General features: G+C 44.6%; 1 protein-coding gene across 1 annotated transcript; it reads right to left on the reverse strand.

The window, feature by feature from the left end:
- Positions 1-786: 786 nt before the first annotated feature.
- On the reverse strand, positions 787-6,452 carry PDCD5 (programmed cell death 5). The gene is made up of 6 exons (XM_088451129.1): positions 6,279-6,452; positions 3,686-3,726; positions 2,629-2,690; positions 2,153-2,244; positions 1,711-1,782; positions 787-1,234 (listed from the first exon to the last, which is right to left on the reverse strand). The coding sequence occupies exons 1-6, from the start codon at positions 6,342-6,344 to the stop codon at positions 1,190-1,192; spliced, it is 378 nt and encodes a 125-aa protein (XP_088307255.1). The 5' UTR covers positions 6,345-6,452; the 3' UTR covers positions 787-1,189.
- Positions 6,453-18,587: the final 12,135 nt, after the last annotated feature.

Below are 18,587 nucleotides of genomic sequence, written 5' to 3' on the forward strand. Positions count from 1 at the left end.
TGGCATGAGCTAGATGTTCATAGAATGACTTAAGCACTCGGCAGCATGCAATGAGCAACTGAGGATTTTCTGTTGATCTACGGTTCCTTAACTACCATGAAAACACAAGTTCTGGCTTTATCTACGGGGGAGAGTATTACATAATTCACTATATTATAGTGAAGTAGCCATGAGCCCGCCCATCCAGGCGCTCACTCTTTCAATTAAAGTTTGCTCTTAACGAGCTGATTGGCTACTACTAGCTTAACATTAACCACAAATTGCTAAAAGAATGCGTACTTCTACCCTGTACAACATGCCTAATTTACATATGAAATTCATCCAAGTTTATTTTCTAGAGACCTTTTCTGGCTACAGAAGCCCAGGGTAGAAGACACAGCTCATATTTTGCATGTCCATAATTACCTCGCTCAATATTCAACTCATGTAATACATTATATCCACTTTGAGTCTACCAAGTGTGTCTCCGGGGCCACTAAGGAAGCAATGAAGAGATCCCCCCCAACACAAGACTTCGCACTAGCCTCAACAGCACAGGTCCTCACTGATGGAAAGACGGGGGGGGTTCATACTCCTGCCAACCCAAATACTGAATTTCTCTGCTGTGAAATTCTCCACCTATCAGCCCTGAAGGAACCATTATAGAGAGGCACAGAGGACATAACAGACAGAGGAACATGGTCCCACCAGACATCTACTGAATGGAACCAGACTGGTTTATATGAACGTAAATGAGAATATACCCATGAAGAAACAGCGTTGCAGCATGGCTGGAAGAGTCAGAGGTACTAGTACAGCACAAAAGACATTTTAATTATTTTTCAATACAGAATGGGCCCAAAGCTCATAGTGCACATTTACACTTCTTGTACAAAAGTTTATCATGGTTGTGGGTCAGTGAATGGTTATTATGATCTCAGAATATGAGCAGCTCAGATTATTTACTATCAATGGGGGGGACGAGCTTCCATCTGAAATGTAACAGTACTTGTTGTATGGATGCTGGGGACTACCAGTTCCATCAGCAAAACTAGCCATTAAGGACCTTTAAGCGTACTGGCTGCTCATTTAAAAAAAAATAATAAATTCACATAAAGGCAAACTTTTCAGGTAAGTGTATAACTTAATTCAGTGCCTCTCTGGGACAATGCATGCATTGCAACACAAGTGCTCTAAGGCAGCGTCTCCGTCAGTCATCCTCTTCATCAGAGTCCATCACTTTTCTTCTGTTAAACTGGAAAAAGAAATGTCAGCGTCACATTACACACAGAATACATGCCAACATAGCATTATCCATCTCCGGGGGCAGCTATGAGTATTAATGAGAGGGGACTTCCCATGTACTGGGAGGAGCATAAGATGGTGTGACATCATTAAGCTGCCAGCTGTCCAAACATTGGCTTAGAACGATCACATGACCCCCCCCCCCCCCCCCCCCACACACACACACACACACACACACACACACACACACACACACTGTCACGGGAACTTCTGTCATCCTTACCAATATAATTATACACTGGCTGAAGCATTTATAACAGAGGGAACAGACAAGTTTTCTAAGCAATGGTTTGTAACATTTCCGTTAATACTTGAACGGAGTCCGTTATTCACAAGCGCACAACTGTAACCCCAAGTTACCTCCCACCGCAGGGTTACAGGTGAGATGACGTCAGCAATCCTGTAAACAGAGAAATAATGTCTTACCTTCACCGTTGTCTTCTTTTCCATCTGCTGACTCACTTTCTCCAATATTTCTATTAGTCCCTGTTCAGATATCTGTGCAGAACAACGAAACGCGTAAACCATCACTTATTAACCGCTGAGGATTTCGCATGCACAGCACCCGTTGCCTGAGGCTACGTACAGTGTGGTTGTAATTTGTTTACTGCCATGGCGATCTGACCAATTATACTGAAATATATATGTGTATTTTCTTCCGTGGTATATATGGTGAAAGTGACATAAATAGGACACAATGGCAGTGGCTGAACCCCATGTCAAATGATTCATGACTACATCATCAAGCCCCTAACATGTCACGGACGCCCGGCTCCCAGCGTAGCGCTGCTACTGCCAAGTATACATATACAGAGGGTACATCGGGAATAAATGACTTAATACATAGGGGTAAATAGGTCACACTAACCTTGCCACCTAATTGTCCAAATCTTGCCATCTGTATAAGGTAATTTTCAACAGCTTTGGCTTTTTCAGGCTTGACAAGTGCCAAATTATTCACTGTTTAACAGAAAATGATTTACAGAATATGCAGGAATACAGTTTCCTACCAGATATATGTAAAGACACATCATGATTTGTGTTTCATTACTAATAAGAAAAAACAGACGTGACAATCATGAAGCCTGTCCTGCAGGTAACAGTGTATAAAATGTGGTTTTGTCCATAGCAACTAGATTATGTCAACTTTTCAGTATAGTTTAGATAATGAAAGGAAACCTCTGATTGGTTGCTATAATCAACATCAGCCGTTTTACACTGTTACCTGTAAATTATTTCTCATAGATGTCCTGTAATGTGTTTAGCCAGACAAACACCAGCAGCCACTGTCCCAAACGTTGGTGACTGGTATAAAACACACACCCAGGATAAGGGGATACTCACACCTAGCACGAGCCGCCTGTCCCAAAACCTGAGATAAAATGCTGTTTCTCATCTCCTCCTCCCTGCAACGAGAGAGCAGAGACATGTAATGCCCAATTATACCAAAGGAATCGGCAACTATAGCTAGGATAAGGCTGCACTCTTATGAACTCAGCGCCCCTACATTATGCTCCAAAAAGCCACCTGTGTAAATTCTAACCATCATGGTATTTCTATCTTAACATTGCACCCTGAGTACTAATTGTGCTGCACTAGCCTTAGATCTCAAATAATGAGTACACCCAGCATAGATATTATACACAGTCATCAGGGGTTTATAACATTTCTGCACTGCCCCTTTCTGCCGTTCATGTCTCCTCTGTATAAATAAATGTTATCAAATGCAGTTCACAAGCTAATACAGAGGTTCCCAAACTCGGTCCTCAAGGCACCCTAACAGTCCAGGTTTTAAGGATATCCATGCTTGACCATAGGTGACTAGATTAGTACATCAGTCAATTTGATTTAACCACTTGTGTTCAAATATATATATATATATATAGTGTTCCCTCTAGCTCCGGCGGCAGGCAGGGCGCCGGAGCTAGAGAGGGCAATCTTGTGCGCGCCCAAAAAGGTGGCGTGGTTATGAAAAGGGGGCGTGCCTATAAGACGCGTACCCTTTTCGTCATACTTGGGGGCGTGCCCGGCGCTTACGGACATGCCGGGCAGCCCCCAAGCGCTGCAGAAAGGGAGAATAGATGCCGGACGCATGCGCCCGGCCTCTATTCTCCGGCGGTGACCGGGTCACCGCATGTTTGTCCACCCGCGGGACACTGCGTCCCGCGGGTGAGAATGGATCCCGCAGGCTGTTAGGGCAGGGCGCTTTTTGCCCTCCTCCTGGAGGGCAGGGTGCTTTTTGCCCTCCAGAAGGAGGGCAGGGCGCCGCGCCCCGCTAAAACAGCCTAGCGGGAACGCTATATCTCTTTAAAAGCTGAACTGTTGGGGTTCCTTGAGGGCAGCATTTGGGAACCTCTGCCCAATCAAATAGCAGCAGAAAGTGACACACACAATACTGTACCTTTGTTTAGCTTCTTGCTGACCTTGCTCGCTCCCAACATCCTAGAACCGGAAAGGAGACACATGAGAACCAACTCTGTAATATGTAACACTGTATTTGCATGTGATTACACATAGTTCTGGTCTGTGGTCTCAGCATGAGTTATCGGCTAAACCAGTGGTTCAAGCATCTCCAACAGGACATGTTTTCAGGATTCCTGTCTGTGGAAACAGGTGGGATAATTACTGACCCAGCAAAATAGATCAGCTCACCTGTGCATGATTACAGAAAACATGATCTGTTGGGTGTTAATTGAGGACCGGGGGTACATTTACTAAAGTGCGGGTTATTAAAAGTGGAGATGTTGCTCATAGCAACCAATACACTTCTACTTAACATTTATCTAGCACCTTCTAGAAGATAATAGCTATATATTCACCAGCATGAATATCCTTGTTATGGCACAATATGACCTTGCAATTGTTCCACTAGAAAAAAAAGGGGTCACTTTGTTAAGCTCTATTAGACCAAAAGGAAAACTTTTGGGGAATTCAAATCCCTGACCATCACTGCTTCATGCCATTGTATATAATGCTCTAGTAGATTTTGATAAAAATTTTGCAGAATTCTATAGGAATTACCAGGATCAGAGTCTGTTTGGTTGCTATGCAATACATTATACTTTGTTATAATAGTTTTCATAGACATCTCCCAAACAGCATGTACACAGGCCCTGCTGCCGCCACAACTATAGGCTAAAAACCTAGATATGCATAGTACATACAAACGTACAGATAATCATTAGGACATATCCGATCACATTTTTAGAAGCAGGCAATTACTCCCATTCATAGGCACAAGTATGCAGGACGTGGTTGTACATATGTATTACATGTACATAGGGGATATGTTTTACTGCATCACCGCACATGCCCTATATAACCAGTATACAGACAGTATGTATATATAGGGGTACATTGGGATAGGTTTCACTGCATCACCCCACAGAACCTATATAACCAATATACAGTGTGTATATATTGAGATAAATTATGTGTGTGTATACATCAGGGTACATTTCTCTGTATAACCAGTGTATGTATATTGGGGTACATGTGACACCCCCTATATGACCAGTACAGTGTTTGTATGTTGGGAGACATGTGATACCCCCTATATGACCCTGTACATAGTGTATGTATATTGGGGTACATGTGACACCCCCTATATGACCAGTACAGTGTTTGTATGTTGGGAGACATGTGATACCCCCTATATGACCAGTACATAGTGTATGTATATTGGGGTACATGTGACACCCCCTATATGACCAGTACAGTGTTTGTATGTTGGGAGACATGTGATACCCCCTATATGACCCTGTACACAGTGTATGTATGTATGTTGGGGTACATGTGACACCCCCTATATGACCAGTACATAGTGTATGTACGCTGGGGTACATGTGACACCCCCTATATGACCAGTACATAGTGTATGTATGCTGGGGTACATGTGACACCCCCTATATGACCAGTACACAGGTACACAGTGTATGTATGTTGGGGTACATGTGACACCCCCTATATGACCAGTACAGTGCATGTATATTGGGGTACATGTGACACCCCCTATATGACCCTGTACATAGTGTATGTATGTTGGGGTACATGTGACATCTCCTTTATGACCAGTATATAGCTATATTGGGGTACATGTGACACCCCCTATATGACCAGTACACAGTGTATGTATGTTGGGGTACATGTGACATCTCCTTTATGACCAGTATATAGCTATATTGGGGTACATGTGACACCCCCTATATGACCAGTACAGTGTATGTATATTGCGGTACATGTGACACCCCCTATATGACCCTGTACATAGTGTATGTATGTTGGGGTACATGTGACATTTCCTATATGACCAGTACATAGTGTATGTATGCTGGGGTACATGTGACATCTCCTATATGACCAGTATATAGCTATATTGGGGTACATGCAACACCCTCTATAAGACCAGTACAGTGTATGTATATTGGGGTACACGTGACACCCCCTATATGACCAGTACATAGTGTATGTATGTGGGGGTACATGTGACATCTCCTATATGACCAGTATATAGCTATATTGGGGTACATGTGACACCCCCTATATGACCAGTACAGTCTATGTATATTGGGGTATATGACACCCCCTATATGACCAGTACAGTGTATGTATGTTGGGGTACATGTGACACCCCCTATATGACCAGTACACAGTGTATGTATATTGGGGTACATGTGACACCCCCTATACGACCAGTACAGTGTATGTATATTGGGGTACATGACACCCCCTATATGACCATGTACATAGTGCATGTATGTTGGGGTACATGTGACACCCCCTATATGACCAGTACACAGTGTATGTATGTTGGGGTACATGTGACACCCCCTATACGACCAGTACACAGTGTATGTATATTGGGGTACATGACACCCCCTATAAGACCCTATACATAGAGTATGCATGTTGGGGTACATGTGACACCCCGTTATCCCCATATCCAGACCTCAGAACCTCCCGTACATTAGGCACTGAGAAGTGATGGAGCTTACCCCTTGCCTGCCCTGCAGCTCTGCCAGCCGCTGCTGCCTTATAGCTTCCAGCTCCGGGTCCGCCATTACCACCCGAACCGACTGACACCCGAAACACCCACTGCCCACACTTCCAGTGTCTCCCACCCGCCGACGTCTGCGTGCTACGTCACCGCGCACGTTACGTCATCCACACTGAGGCACGCAGCCATCACTAGAGCCGGATAACGAAGCCCATATAATCGATTGCTGATCCTGGCTGTTACCATAGAAACGAGTACGCCAACTGTATAGGCCAGTGAGTGACCATGGCGTGTGCTGCCAGTCAGGTCCTCAGTGACCATGGCGTGTGCTGCCAGTAATATCCTCAGTGACCATGGCGTGTGCTGCCAGTAATATCCTCAGTGACCATGGCGTGTGCTGCCATTCATGTTTTCAGTGACCATGGAGTGTTTTGCCAAATATGTCCTCAGTAACCATGCACGTGTGCTGCCAGTAATATCCTCAGTGACCATGGCATGTGCTGCCCATCGGGCCCTCAGTGACCATGGCATGTGCTGCCCATCGGGTCCTCAGTGACCATGGCATGTGCTGCCCATCGGGCCCTCAGTGACCATGGCATGTGCTGCCCATCGGGCCCTCAGTGACCATGGCATGTGCTGCCCATCGGGTCCTCAGTGACCATAGCATGTGCTGCCAGTCATGTTCTCAGTGACCATAGCATGTGCTGCCAGTCATGTTCTCAGTGACCATGGCATGTGCTACCCATCATGTCCTCTGTGACCATGGCATGTGCTGCCAGTCATGTTCTCAGGGACCATAGAATGTGCTGTTAATGTCCCGAAAAAAACGAGAACAGCTCAGACCATCAGAGTTTGCTACAATTTCAGTCATAGGGGTCAATCTAATTAGGTATGAAAAACTCGCAGACTTCGCACGAATGCGCACACTCGAGCATTCTCCCATCCAATTAAAATTGCCTATTCGTGGTACACGCAGCGGGGGTTTGCAAATTGACTGCCAAATGTGATGTAAGAGAAGTGCATGAAAAAGTGGAGAGACCATCCAGGACCCCCCAAAATTTATAATTTCGTTAGCTGGACCATATAGAAGACTGTGGGCATAAGGAAAGTACTGACGTTTTTTAAATGGTGTCAAATGGCTGATTTGTGCTTTTTGTAAAACGAAAATGCAAATAAAAATACTGTAAATAAATTTGGGGTGCCTAAATTAACAAAAATAATTTTGGGGTAATTTAAAGCCATTTTTTTAACCTCAAAGATAATATGTAATTTTTGGACTAATTAAGTCAATTAGAAACTTCCAATTGCCTAATTAATCATTAGGATGGGGGGTGTACAAGGGGTTCTGCACGGTGTCCTGACATTTTAACCTTAAAATAAAGATTTTCCCTTTCCGTCATTTCCATGGAAAAATTCGAGTTTACTCTGGTTTAGTGCAAGTTGCTAATTGGATTGCAAAATGAATTCACTATGCGAATTCGCAGAGAAAACAGCAGCTCGCAGCTCGCACCTAATTGGATTGACCTCAAAGTATCATGTCACTGCACTATAATAGGGCGCCCCCTGCAGTGACCGGGCTGCAATTACCAGTGTCTACCAACTCCTCTGTGAGTGAGAGATTCATATTTATTAATCATTGGGGTTTAGACCCGATAAATTTAATTTCTTATCGCAGCAATAAAAAATGAAGGATTGCCCGGATGGATCATAAAACACATGCAGGGATGTTCCTCCATGTGTGAGATGTGAAGTGGTCGCTAACGTGATCACTTCTTCAGGAACCTGGCGCGCTGACCACGCATATGCGGCCTGCTGACCATGCATGTGCGGGCGGCAATTGCCGGGGAGGGAGCCTACGGACTCATCTCCTGGTAACCTATGCTGTTTTTGTGGTCGAAAATATAGGACCACATATTAGGCTGGCGGTCAGAATGTTTTAAACTCTATGTGCAGCGCTCTGGAGATTATCCTTGATGTCCCCTTAGCAGCTCCAAATAAGAGGTGTCCCAACCTCTATATGTATAACAATTCACACTTAGACATGAATATAAATATAAGGACTGCATTGTGTTACTGCCTTTGAATTGAATAAACCCATAGTTTAGTAAATATGCCAATCAAAATTGAAAATAGTAGATCTATAGGGGAAGACACCAGACAAAGGAAAAACAATAGAGGGAGGGAAAAGAATTCTTCGGTCCGTATATGTATATATATATCAGACAGAAACCAATTATATCTACAAACAAAGAAATATAATAATACGAAGATAATATATATAACACACCCTTTGGTTAGGAGTCGATAAAATCGGAATCTTTAATATTGGGCTCAGAGGAGTAACCAGGTTGCTATAGCTAGATTTTACACTGTTGATGTAACAGAAAATTGTATAGTGGATGCCCAGCTTTAGTCTCCTGAGGAGGAACAAGTCTGAGTTTTCGAAAACCTGAAATATTTGATTTTGAGTCTCTGGGGTACATTTACTAAAGTGAGAGTTTTTAGAAGTGAGTTTTAAAAGTGATGTTGCCTATAGCAACCCAGGGCTATAATGAGAAAGGTGACGTGTAAAGTAAGATAGGTAAGAGCACTGACCGTTAATGGAGGAAGCCGCATCTCGTTAGAGCTCGGGGCCAGCACAGAGGAAATCTAGCCTCTATAGCCCCATCCCGGTCAGCGGAGACCTCCAGACCCTTGATTACCTTCCCCTGGTTTGTCACTGGCCCAGCGGTTGAGAGCTGCGGAATCGGGAGGTGCAATAGGCGCTTCCGCGGGTTGCAGCTGGCCTGCTGCCCTTTGAGCCAGGGACTGGAGCGCACGGACTGGCGGCTGTGGACTTCCGGCGGCGTCATCTCTGTGGTGAGCGCCCGACGGAGTCCTGCCTGCCACACATCACATGACCCCTCTCCGGCCCTCTAGCCTCGGCTGCCCCGCTGTTGTGTCAGGGCTGGTGTTCCTGCTCCTGGGGACTCCCGGGAGACATCTCTGGGAGGAAGCCCCAGCGTTCTGAAGCCTCCGGCGGCCATCTTTGATTTTCTCTCACGCTGATGCTGCTGCTGCTGGTTATTGCTGCCGGGATACTAGCAGTGCAACCCCGCTTGCTGACAGGAATATCTGCTGCCTGTGACTCCCTGGAGTAAGGGGAGGGTGGTGAGTCCCTGAGGGGAGATTATATTGTATTTCTATATACCACTGCTCCACCTGCTCCATTGTCACGTGACCTGTTGGCCTTTCTCTCTATGTCTGGAGCTCCTATATGACCACCTACACATATCCAGTTTATTTTTCACTAGCCTAACAGGTTCAATCCATATCAGCTACTTAGCCTGCTCTTGCCCTGACATTTTTTACTTTAGTGCTGGTGGATATTTGCCATTTACTCTACGCTGGCTCCCTCTTGTGGTCTTCTGTGATAATTACATCAAGTACTAATTGCAGCCACAATTAGCGAACCTCCATATTTTCTGCCAGCCTCTCACACTCTTTTTTTCTGAGGCTAGAGTTCTCCTGGATGGTGCTTCTTTGGAGTTAAAGATGTTCGCTTAATATTATCACCCAACTTGCCTGGATTATTATTGTAGAGCCCTGTGTCTCACTTTTTATACCGTAGTTTTTTTTTTTTTGTATTATTTCACTATGTCGCAGAGAGGTAAGAAACCTCCACCATCCTCTGCAAACTTCTTCGGATCTAAATCCAAGGGTTCACAGAGTTCGTCATTACCCCCAGAATCCCCCTCCTCCCCTTGCTCATCCGAAGCTGGTATTGATCCTCAAATTCAAGCGGTTATGACTGGTTTGTTGGAGGGAGTTCAATCCGCATTCAAGCAAGAACTGTCAAAAGCTATAACAGAATTTAAATCAGAATTGACATCTCTTGGCAACAGAACGGACGCGCTGGAATCTAAATCGGACGACTTATGCCGCTCCCAAATTTGTCTTGATAAAGAACTCTCTAGACTTCATGATGAGATGGAGACACTCAAAGAAAGACAAGAGGACCAAGAGAATCGTTCCCGTCGCAACAACTTACGTATCCGTAATATAGCAGAATCAATCCTTGGTCCCCCCTTACCGTCATTTCTAAAATACTTTTTTCAACACTTAGTTCCAGCCCTTACAAATGAAGATTGTTTATGTGATAGAGCCCATAGAGCACTCCGATCGAAGCCCTCTCCTACTCAACCTCCTAGAGACGTCATAGTTCGCCTGCACTATTTTCGTACAAAGGAACGGATCTTATCAGCTACTCGAGACTCTCCAGTGATTCCTTTCCAAGATATGCAGTTACAAATCTTCCAGGACCTGGCTCCCTCTACTATTCAGAAACGGCGGGATCTTCAGCCAGTCACTAAGATTCTACGGCAGCATCAAATCCAATATCGCTGGGGATTCCCCTTTATGCTTCAGGTTTCGGCAAACAACACTGTGCATAGTGTCAAGACCCTCACTCAAGGTCAAGATTTATTAGCCAAGCTTAATCTTCCGACACCGACTTCTGATCCGGTGACTGCTGCAGCCTCTCCCAAACCTCAACGCTCCCATCCTCCTTCACCGGACTGGACCAGGGTCTCCCGTCACCATGCTAAGGACTGTGACCCCACTTGAACTGTTCGGTCACTCCCTGGTGTATACTCTCTTTATAATAGAGTTTAAGCTCCCTACAATGTTCTTTTTGAATTTTGCTAGGAGGAACAGTCCTCCCCTTTTGGTTCTCTGCGACATACATAGTTATTATTTGTATGAATATCACGATGTTTAGATAATTTTTCTCTTTTCCCCTTGTCTTTCCCATTTTCCTTCCCCCCCCCCTTTTTTTTTTTTTTTTGTTTTGTTTCTATATATTGACACAGGTTTATGATCCCTGTTTTACAGGGATTTTTGTTAGATTTGGTTTTAGCCGATCTTATATTTAAGGGTCCAGGCAGTCCTGATTCTATTGGACGGTCCTTTCACTACCCCCCATGCTCCCTTTAATATTTTTGATTAATGTTATGTTGATTGATATTATTGCGGTTCTTGATTGGGACCCAATTTACCAGGGTTGTTACCCAAATGGGTTCTCTGTTTCTCTCTTTTTTTTTGTGTGCCTTTCTATCTCTGTGGCTCTCTTCTGTTTCTTTTCCCCCTTTTTTTTTTCTTTCTGTCTCTAAGGGTGGCTCTATTTGGGCCAAATTTTTGACTTATTATATCTGTGTGTTATGTCTGTAGCACCTCTTTATATATTTTTCCATGTCTCTTAAATTGCTATCAGTTAATGTAAACGGTCTTAATTCTCCTAAGAAACGTATTGTTCTCTTGGGGGCTTGTAGGAGGGAGAAAGCCGATGTTGCATTTCTACAAGAGACGCATCTTACGGGCCCGCATTCTCAGCTCCGAGGTAGGTGGTTTGCCCAGACCTTCTTTGCTTCAGCGAATTGTAAAAAACGTGGGGTAGCCATTTTAATTAGGCGTAATATCCCTTTTGTCCACATTAAAACTGTGACAGACCCAGAGGGTAGATTTCTTATAGTGATCGGTACTCTCCGTACTGAGATTTTCACTCTGGTGTCAGTGTACGCTCCTAATCAAGACCAGCCCCAATTCTTTGATTCTCTGTTCAGGCGTATTAGCAGAGTTGCGCAGGGCCATATTATTCTGTGTGGGGATTTTAATACCATTATTGACCCCCTGTTAGACAGATCGAACCCGCCTTCAAACTCCTCGGGGATGTCTCTTCCTAGAGCTTCTCGTACTCTCCTGGCCTCCCTTAAACATTATGGCCTTAGTGATACCTGGCGTCTTAAACATCCTCACAGCAAAGACTATACTCATTTTTCAGCTCCACACCAACATTATTCCAGGATAGATATGATCCACATTTCCTCCACTATTACCTCTCTGGTTACGGAAGCCGGTATTTCCCCCTTTACATGGACAGACCATGCAGGTGTCTATATTCTTTTAGATGTACATCGCTCTCCTCGTAGGAAGCGTAACTGGCGTCTTGATGACTTCCTTTTACTACATCCCCCCGCTCTGCTAGAAATAAAATTGGCGATGACCCGCTATTTTGAGGAGAATACCTCTCCTGATATTTCCTCTAGTATCCTCTGGGAAGCCCATAAGGCTACTATACGGGGTTTTCTTATTTCTAAAACCTCAGCGGTTAGGAAAGCGGCTGCACAAGAAATTCATTCCCTTGAGTCACAAATTTCAGTACTATTGATTCAACATAAAACATCCCCTAGCGCCTCCGTGCTAACCCAAATTGAGAAACTACGAGGTCAGCTTAATGCCCTTCTGTCTCGTCGCGCTGCGCTTATCTTGCAAAAACTTTGTCAACGCTTTTATGATAAATCTGACAAAATTGATTCTTTATTAGCCAATAAACTGCGTCGCAGACAAGCATTAGGTGCGATAGACAAACTACACTCTCCATCTTCTGGTTCTCTAACTTATGATCCTGAGGTTATGGCTGAGGAGTTTCGGACCTTTTATAGTTCCCTTTATAACTTATCAGATTCTTCTTATCCCACTTCTGCTGGAGCCGAGGGGGTGCGCTCATATTTGTCCTCTACTTTCCTTCCCAGGCTCTCAGAATCCCAATTATCTACTCTCAATGACCGTATTTCAGATGAAGAGACAATAGCTGCTATTAGATCAATGCGTTCCTCTGCCGCCCCGGGCCCCGATGGGTTTACAGCCCAATTTTATAAACTGTTTGCAAAGGAACTTGCCCCACATCTTACATCTCTATTTAATGATATTTTGGAGGGCGCTTCTTTTGCTCCTGATACAACTCGGGCCGACATTGTAGTGATCCCTAAACCTGATCGTGATCCTACTCATTGTATTAACTATAGACCGATTTCATTATTAAACGTCGACCTGAAAATTTATGCTAAAATCTTAGCGTCTCGGTTAGCTCCTTTGCTTTCTTATTTGATACATCCGGATCAGGTCGGGTTTATACCTGGACTTCAGGCATCGGACAACACCAGACGGGCCATTGATCTGATACATTCTATTCATAAAAGGAAACTTCCTTCTCTGATTTTAGCTCTAGACGCGGAGAAGGCCTTCGACCGCATTTCCTGGCCCTTCATATTCGCTGTCCTAGACAAAAATGGGATTTTCAGGCAAATTTTTAGATGGCATTGTGGCACTTTACCGTGCCCCCACAGCACGAGTTTCGGTTAATGGTGTCTACTCCTCTAGTTTTGGGATAACTAACGGTACTCGGCAGGGTTGTCCCCTCTCTCCCTTAATATTTGCTCTTATTATGGAACCCCTGGCGGCAAAGATCCGTTGTAATAGAGCTATCTCGGGAGTATCCACTGGCCCCTCGGAATATAAAATCACATTATATGCCAACGATATTTTAGTCTCTCTCACTGACCCAGCTCGATCCCTAAATTCACTTTTAGAGGAAATAAATTCATATTCCCAACACTCGGGTTATAAAATTAATGTCACCAAGACTGAAGTTCTTGATTTCTATATCCCTGCTACCCTAAAGCAAACACTGGAGGCCATGCTCCCTTGTACCTGGCATAAAAAAAAGATTAAATATCTTGGTGTTTTCTTAACTCATCATCATCATCAGCTGTTTCAGGCAAACTTTCCCCGCCTTCTAGATTGTATTAAGTCTGATTTGTGTGACTGGTCCAATTATTTTATTTCTTGGATAGGTAGAATACATTCAGTTAAGATGAGCGTTCTCCCTCGGCTCTTGTATCTATTTCAGACCCTTCCAATTTACATCCCTCCATACGTGTTCAAATTCCTTCAGTTCCAAACCTCATATTTCATATGGAACCGGAAACGCCCGCGGATCAGACTAAAGTTGCTTCAGCGGCCCTCCAGGGGTGGGGGTTTGGGTATTCCTGATTTTAAGAAATATTACTATGCTGCGCAGCTCTCTCATTGTGCTCAGTGGTGTAACTTCGGTGCGGGGAAGGTCTGGGTGGCTATTGAGGCCGAGGAGCTGGGACTGGCTACTGTATCCCCCCTCTTATGGTTACCTAAGATTCATCGCCCCCGGACAGTTTCTTCTCACCCTGTAATTTCTCGTTCTTTAGCAATTTGGGATTTAACCAATAGATGTTTTAAGTTAGCTCCAGCCCCGTCCCCTTTGATACCACTACTTCATAATCCGTCTTTTCCTCCTGGTTTATGTAAGTCATCTTTTACTGCCTGGTCATCGAGCAATATCTATTATGTAAATGATATCACTATAGATACTAATTTCCCACAATTTTCTGATTTCCGGGATAGAGTGGCAGTTCCATCCAAAGATTTTTTCCGGTTCCTACAAATTAGACATTTCCACTCCAAAACTAGCTCGATTCTGATTAGCAGACCTTTGACTTCTTTTGAGTCTTTATGTTGGAGAAGACCCTCCACTAGGGGTCTTATTTCTACTATTTATTCCTTACTAGGGGAAGAAGTAAGCTCCAATCGAGACCCTCATGAGTTAGCGTGGGAACGGGATTTGGGACACTCTATAGATGCTGAGGATTGGACGGAGATCTGGGACAATGCTGCCACCAGCTCTATTTGCGTCAAAATTAAGGAAAATGTTTATAAATTGCTATACCGATGGTATTATGTACCATCGCGGCTACAAGTAATGTTTCCCGATGCTTCGGATAGATGTTGGAGGGGTTGCTGTGGAGGGGGCAGTTTTATGCATATCTGGTGGACTTGTCCCAAACTCACTAGTATATGGCAGGAGGTTCTCGCTCTCCTCTCGCACCTCTTTGATATTACGATTCCCTCTGATCCTCGGCATTTTCTACTTCCCTTGGATCTGCCTTCTCTGTCCTGGTTTCAGAATAGGTTATTCCGACATATAGTGTCTGCTATGACCTGCCAAATTGCAGCGGATTGGAAAAACCCTCATCCCTCTCCGATGCAGGCAATATTATCACGTATCTGGTATATATACAAGATGGAATATATGACAGCTTTATTACGTAATACATCCAAAACCTTTGATAAAATATGGTCCCCTTGGCTGACATACCAAAATGTTTCCTCTCCATTTAACAATTAATTTTTCCTTTTATATTTTTTCTCTATTATGTTTAGTTTGAAAGAAAGTAATCCTATATGGAGTCCACCCATTCTCTTCTCCTCTTATTCTCCTTTCTCTGTCCTAAAGTCTTTCTTTTCCTTTTTCCTCTTTATTTTTTCTCTATTTTTTAAACGGATTGCCACACCGTTGCTGCAAGATTTTTCTCTTGCTTCTATATTCCTTCTTTTCTTATAATGAGAAAATCTTCTATTATATCATATTATTATTCTGAAATAGTACAGAACCCATTATAAAAGTATGTTATGTGTTAATCCTTATTTTTGAATATTGGAATGTACTGTTTTCTCTGTGATTTGCTCAATAAAAAGAGTTTACAAAAAAAAAGTACTGTAACTTAGGGCCTGATTCAGACCCACTCGCGAGCGGCTGTCCGCTCGCAAGTGGGTCGATGGTGTGCACTGCGCATGCGCACGATGGAGGGAGCTCCGTCGTGCGCATGCGCGAGACGCGACGAGCGAAGGACTTTCCTTCGCTCGTTGTGTCTGACCAAAGGGGGCGTGCTGTCGATGGTGATTGACAGCACGCCCCCTTTGGTGGGCATGCCGGGGGCGTGCCTGCCAGACGGAGGCGTTCCCAAGGGAACGCCTACCATCAGAAGCCGGCCCCACTGACATCATTAGTGATGTCAGTGGGAGTGATTTTGGCTCTGATAGAGACAAAATCACTCCTGGCCTTGCGGTTGAGAAACTCAACTGCAGGCTTCAGCTCGCACTGGCGATGGTCGCGATGGTCAAGACCATCGCGACCATCATCCTGCACGCTCGTATATGCTGTGGGTGGTGACCCACAGCTATACGAGCGTCCAGGAGGACGCTCCATATTTATGGAGGTGGGCCCTGATTCAGAGCGAGCGCTCTGGTCAGAGCGTCCGGCTCTGAATCAGGGCCTTAGTTCTTGTGTTAACTCTGCTACATTACAGCAGTTAGTTAAGATTGAATCCAGATGTCGCTTTGTTTCTCATGTATTCAAGAGGAGGGAGGAAATGTACTGTGGGGGGATGATGCTGGCATATGAGAGAAGATCCAGCAGCACAGCATATGCAAATTGGAAGGGTCTGAGACTGCACATCCCTAATGCAAATACTATATGTAATTCAGCTAGCAACCACAGGGGACTAGTGAGACACAGGAAGATGAAAATTATGATTACTTTTTTTATTTTTCATCTTTCTTTAATGATAATGATTGTTTTGAATTAATGAAATCTTTTTTGATAGGTCATATTATTATAAATTATAGATAGATTATACATAGTTTGTATTAGATTTTTTGTTTGCTGCTTTTCAAATGCCGACAAATTTAGTTTTAAGTAAGGTCAAAAGCACATATCAGAGAACATACCCCAGAAGAGGAACTGCTCCAGCAAACAAGGTTGGCCAAACTGGCTACAGTAATATACCTACCTGATATTTTGATATTGGCGGAAACAGCAGAAAAATTGAACCTGATTTTGTTAAAAGTTGCAGTTACAGGTTCCTCAGAAGTATAACTTGGAAATGACTTGCACGACTTCGGGTGATGGATGGATGGTTAAGCACCACCTCTGTCTGCCACGTGCACTATTCTCAGTCTAAGCCCAAATACTTCATGGAAGCACTCATAAGAGATGCTATGGTAAAAATAGCCAAGAAGCACTGGATAGCCCCAGACTTCAGTTAGGCTGCATAAGCCTACCCCTAATCATTGCACAGCCAAGGAAAAGTGATCACGGTACTAGAAGAAGAAAGAAAGGAGTACCTCACAGATGTTATTCCTTCCAGAGACGAAAGATTGATTTTATATAGTTGGTTAAGTGTTGGGTATGTTCTGTGCTCAGACCTGTTGTCAAATTGACTATGGTCTTGCAGGGTAGCAAACACAATAGGAACAATAGGAAAAAAGGAAAATAAATGACAGAAGTAATTCGTACATGTGAAGTACTTGAGGTAGTAGAGAGTGACAAAGGTACACATCTTATTAAAGACATTTTTAGAATGTATCTTGGAGAATCTGAGAATAAATAGGACCCAAAGCAATGATAGAGTGTAAAGACTGAATTATACAGTCAAATTGAACTATGAAAAGTTTGATTGTTAGTCAAGAACTTTCCCAGTGTGAAATGTAGTATGATAGCTTATGGAATACTATTTAGTATAGCTGTTAGAACAAGATGCGATTTCCTACAAGAGTTACAAATATGAGCATGGTGACTTGATTCAATATGTGATGCTTATATAATAGAAACTAACCAGTAGCGTAACTAGGGCAGGGCGAGCGGGGTGCTTGCCCTGGGCTCCGTTGGACCGGCGGCGCGGGGGGGGCGCCGCCGGCCACGGTCTGGCCTGCCCTAGTTAGCCAGTGTAGCGCTGACCGCAGTGAGTGCGGTCAGCGTTACACATTTACACAGGACCCGGCGCTAGGCTTCCAGCGCCGGTCCTGCGCTGCACACCTGAGCCCGTTCTCTCCCCCTGAGCGCTTGCCCAATAGCGCCAGGAGACGGGCTCAGGCTGTGCATAACACACGCATCACCGCCAGCGCTGGCGGCGATGCATGTGTTAAACAGCAGCCAATGAGAGTCAGATAGACTCTCATTGACTACAGCAGCACCCACTGCAAGAGCCGGACTTCCGTCCGGCTCCTGCAGTGGGTAATGGGACAGACGTCATGACGTCTGTCCCATTATGCTGAGCGCGCCAGCCCGGGAGGACTGGCGGGAGCGGCGTCGCAAACTGGAGGAGCAGCAGCAGCAGCGTGGATTCAGGTAAGTAAGTTTTTATATATATATTTTTAAAAACCTGTCAGCACTACTGGGGGCACAACGGGGGTGGCTACCACTGAGGGGACCTCTACTGGGGTGGGGGCATAATGGGGGGGGGTGGCTACTACTGGGGGCACCATTATTAGGAGGACCTCTACTGGTGGGGGGGCTATTACTGGGGGCACCATTATTGGGAGGACCTCTACTGGGGGGGCTATTACTGGGGGCACCATCATTAGGAGGACCTCTACTGGGGGGGGCTATTACTGGGGGCACCATTATTAGGAGGTCCTCTACTGGGGGGGGCTATTACTGGGATCACCATTATTGGGAGGACCTCTACTGGGGTGGGCTATTACAGGGGACACTTAATCGGGAGGGGGAACCTCAACTGGGGACCACTACTTGGGGGGGAACTACTACTGGGGGCATTATAAAAGGGGCCTACTACTAGGGGCACTGCACTGGGGGGACCACAACTGGGGGCAATAA

This window comes from Taudactylus pleione, unplaced genomic scaffold, assembly GCF_031769625.1.
Source record: "Taudactylus pleione unplaced genomic scaffold, aTauple2 ptg000537l, whole genome shotgun sequence".
NCBI lineage: Eukaryota > Metazoa > Chordata > Amphibia > Anura > Myobatrachidae > Taudactylus > Taudactylus pleione.

Excerpts from the sequence above, each read along its gene's own strand:
- PDCD5 (XM_088451129.1), bottom strand. The coding sequence starts at position 6,344 with ATGGCGGACCCGGAGCTGGAAGCTATAAGGCAGCAGCGGCTGGCAGAG. Across the intron at positions 3,727-6,278 it reads AGCTGCAGGGCAGGCAAGGG|GATGTTGGGAGCGAGCAAGG; the intron begins GTAAGCTCCATC and ends TTCCGGTTCTAG. Across the intron at positions 1,783-2,152 it reads TTGGACAATTAGGTGGCAAG|ATATCTGAACAGGGACTAAT; the intron begins GTTAGTGTGACC and ends TGTTCTGCACAG.